Below are 4,085 nucleotides of genomic sequence, written 5' to 3' on the forward strand. Positions count from 1 at the left end.
TGTGACATATGTGAAAACTAAAAGTTTGACAATTTCTTGGTTGTTTCCCTAAGGTCTGTTTGTAAAAAATGTTTTTATCTTTATTATAATTTATGAGCTTTATTATCACACGTGAATTGGACAATTTCTTGGTGGTTTCCCAAAGATATTTTATTATCCGTCGTGGGCACTTTACTTTATCTATTCTATATATATCGAGAGTTGTGATGTATCAAACTCATCTTCTTCTTCATTAAGCATCACCATTTCTTCTTTACCAAATATCTCATCTGAGACTTATCTTTGAAACGCTTCTCTCTATCCAAGAAACCTTTTACAGAAACCACGAAGCAGAGCACCTAAAAAGAAATGGGGACAATGAGTGAAGTATGGACTAACACAGGCTCTGCTCTCGCAAGCTTGGTTTTTATATACACAATCTTCGAGCGATTCTTCCCTGCTCACCGTCTCCGAGAGCACTTCGAACCATTAGCTCAAAGGCTCGTCGGTCTTGTCTACCCTTACTTACAGATAACGTTCCATGAATATAGCGGTCAGCGGTTCAAGCGAAGCGATGTCTATGATGCGATCCAGAGCTATCTTAGCAAAGACTCTTCTTCTCGAGCCAAGAAACTAACGGCCAACAGAGTCAAAGGAAATAACTCTATCGTCCTTAGCATGGACGACCATGAAGAGATCACTGATGAGTTTGAAGGGGTCAAGGTTTGGTGGCAAGCGAAGAAGCATCAAAGCGAAAGCCGATCTATCTCCTTTTACCCTAAAGCTGAAGAGTCAAGATTCTACATGCTGAAGTTTCATAGATGTGACAGGCAAGTAATCACAGAGAGGTATCTTGATCATGTTATGAGGGAAGGCAAGATAGTTGGGGTTAAGAACAGAGAAAGGAAGCTTTATTCAAATAATCCAAGTGAGAATTGGTCTGGCTATAAGCAAACGAAGTGGAGCCATGTCACTTTCGAGCATCCTGCTACATTTGATACTCTTGCTATGGAAGATAAGAAGAAAGAAGAGATCAAGAACGATCTGATCAAGTTTAGTAAAAGCAAAGATTACTACAAGAAGATCGGGAAAGCGTGGAAACGAGGGTATCTCTTGTTCGGTCCACCAGGAACAGGGAAGTCAACAATGATTGCTGCCATGGCGAATTTCTTGGAGTATGATGTTTATGATCTTGAATTGACAACGGTTAAGGATAATACAGAGCTGAGAAGGTTGTTGATTGAGACCTCAGTGAAGTCTATAATTGTTATTGAAGATATCGATTGTTCTCTTGATTTAACTGGTCAAAGGAAGCAGAAGGAGGAGGAGGAAGAGGAAGACGGAGATGAGACTAACCCTATTGAGAAGCAGCTGAAGAAAGAGAAAGGTGAGAATAAAGGAAGTAAAGTGACATTGTCAGGGCTATTGAATTTCATTGATGGGTTATGGTCATCTTGTGGTGGTGAGAGGATCATTGTGTTCACTACTAATTTCATAGATAAATTAGACCCGGCTTTGATTCGAAAAGGGAGAATGGACAAGCGTATAGAGATGTCGTATTGCGGTTTAGAAGCGTTTAAATTGTTGGCAAAGAATTATTTGGATGCTAAGGAAGAAGATGATAGTGAGTTGTTTGATGAGATCAAGAGGTTACTTGAGGTAGAAGAAATAAAGATGACTCCAGCTGATGTGGGAGAGAATCTGTTGAAGAGATCAGAAGTTGAGACTAAGGAGTTTTGTCTGAAGCGATTGATCGAAGCGTTGAAGGAGGAGAAAGAGGAAGCGAAGAGGAGGATTGAGGATGAGGAGAAGAAGAAGAAAGAAGAGGAAGACACTAAGAGGAAGAAGAGAGAGGAGAAGAAGACTAAATCAGAAGAGAAGGAACAAAATGGAATAGCAACAAAAGAAGTCTGATTTGAACAATATATTGTACGACCTTATCATTCGAAATTGCAATAACAGTATCTTTGTTTTCTTATGTAAAAGCTAACTACGGTGAAACTAAATATGGTTATTTATGTATATGCTCCTATATTACACTGACTTGTTTTTTTTTGGGTAAAGATATTGATGATCAAGTTATTAGTTAGTATAGGTGTCGATATTTCATTCGTAGCACTGTTAGAAAATTAATTGTGTGTATCATTAATATTTTACTCTAGTCTATTTTACAAAAATACTTAAGGTGATGCTAGCATCTCTATATCTATAGTCTATACTATTAAAAGGCAAACATTTTTAGTTAAAAGACATAGGACAAACATTTTTAGTTAAAAGACATAGGACTAGAGATTATTACATATAATAGAGATTATTACATATAATGTCATTAGTGATAATCATGCTTCGGATCAGTTATAAATGCTTAGACAGATCAGTTATATTGTATTCGGAATATTTGTATTGTATAATGTGATTAGACAGATCAGTTATAAATACTTATCCAAACAGAATTAAAAAAAAAAATTAATCAATTATTTTTGTTTGCTATATAAGGAAATCAAAATTTAATTCTACATGTCGTATAAATAGAACCGATAATTACTCAATATCTTTGAAAGCTGTTTAAAGTTTGCTTCCATAATAACCAAAGAATTTAAATCGATATTATATATACTACAAACATCCGTGCTACGCCGCGAGATTTTTTTCGTAAATTATATTTGAATTCTTTTCATACCAAAAAAGATAACTTAAAAAAATAATCTTATGCATGCTTCGTTACACATGCTTTCTTCTAGAAAAGCAAGAGGATTAGTGATCAAAATCATTTTTTACATGTTTTTATTGGGATCATGGGATGGCAGTCCAACAGTAAATCAAAACAACCTTACAAAAAAAATTAGAGAATCACAAAATCAGTTTCCATAGTCATATGTTAATTGAATCTTAAATATTCAATAGAATACTTATTCTAATCATTTATTTAATTTCTTGTATGATCAACTATTTATTAATTTCATAATTTGTATATATTTCATATTTATAAATATTTACTTGTGTAAAGCTAAATAAATAATAGCTTAATAATATAAAATTCTCTCACATATCACTAATTATCTTTTGTAATTATTTACCATTGCTCTATGTCGTCTCTCCCCCTCTTGTTGTTTTCTCTCTCCCTCCATGTCGGTATTCTCGTCCCCGACGTCATCTTTTTCCTCCTCTGTTTCTTTAACGATACAAATCAAAGAGACAATTTGCAGAGAAACTCAAACTTATTCAACCTCAGAATCTTCGATGAAGCAATATAATATAGCAGATCTGCGTGCACCAACAGTTTCCAATCTCCGATCAGCTTAAGATTAGATATGCAACTTGGCTTCTCCGTCGGAGATAAAATGCTCTCACCGAGATTGTTGTGGTGGATATACGTGATCTTGTGGATTCTCAACATTAGTGCTCCGGTAAGAGAGGTTGAGGTGGTTCTTGTAGCCCTGGTAGAAACCATTGTTCTGATACCCCTGATTCACATAATTTAGCTCATCATGTAGCTCCTCAGAACCATCCCCAGCACATTCCTGAAAAACCTGAGCATCACCATAATTATCACAAAATTGACACTCTTCTGGTCTCTTCTCAAAAGCTGCTCCATTTTTGCAGTCAACTCAGCAATCTGCTTTGATTCTCCTCCTCCACTGCTTCTCACTGTCCTATCATAATCAACACAATGATTACTATTACTGACATCTAGGTTCTCAATTAAAATTTGAGCCTCTCTATCGGTTTTGGTTAGGAAATCCCCATTGCTTGTTGTATCTAATGCCATCTTGTACCTCTCATCAACTCCTCTGTAGAAAGTGTTGATGAGTGATTCTGGAGTGAAACCATGGTGTGGACACTCTCTTTTGTAGTCTTTGAACCTTTCCCAAGCCTCATAGAATGACTCGGTAGCACTCTTCTGAAAGCTTGAAATCTTGTTCCTGAGAAGAGTAGTCCTCGCCTGGGTGAAATACTGCAAAAAGCAGCCTTATACTCATCCCATGTCCAAATATTATCTCCCTTCAACGACCTAAACCAGCGATGAGCTTTATCACTCAAAGAAAATGAGAATAATCTGCATTTTACAACATCATCAGGCATCCCATTCATTCTCGTCGTACCAC

At 36.2% G+C, this 4,085-nt stretch overlaps 1 protein-coding gene across 1 annotated transcript; it reads left to right on the plus strand.

Moving 5' to 3' along the window:
• LOC104732843 (AAA-ATPase ASD, mitochondrial) lies at nt 210-2,061 on the plus strand. The gene has a single exon (XM_010452438.1). It carries the CDS (start codon nt 349-351, stop codon nt 1,891-1,893), a length of 1,545 nt encoding a protein of 514 aa, XP_010450740.1. The 5' UTR covers nt 210-348; the 3' UTR covers nt 1,894-2,061.

Source organism: Camelina sativa, chromosome 12 (genome assembly GCF_000633955.1).
Source record: "Camelina sativa cultivar DH55 chromosome 12, Cs, whole genome shotgun sequence".
Taxonomy (NCBI): domain Eukaryota; kingdom Viridiplantae; phylum Streptophyta; class Magnoliopsida; order Brassicales; family Brassicaceae; genus Camelina; species Camelina sativa.

Coding starts and splice junctions, on each gene's coding strand:
- LOC104732843 (XM_010452438.1), top strand. CDS start 349: ATGGGGACAATGAGTGAAGTATGGACTAACACAGGCTCTGCTCTCGCA.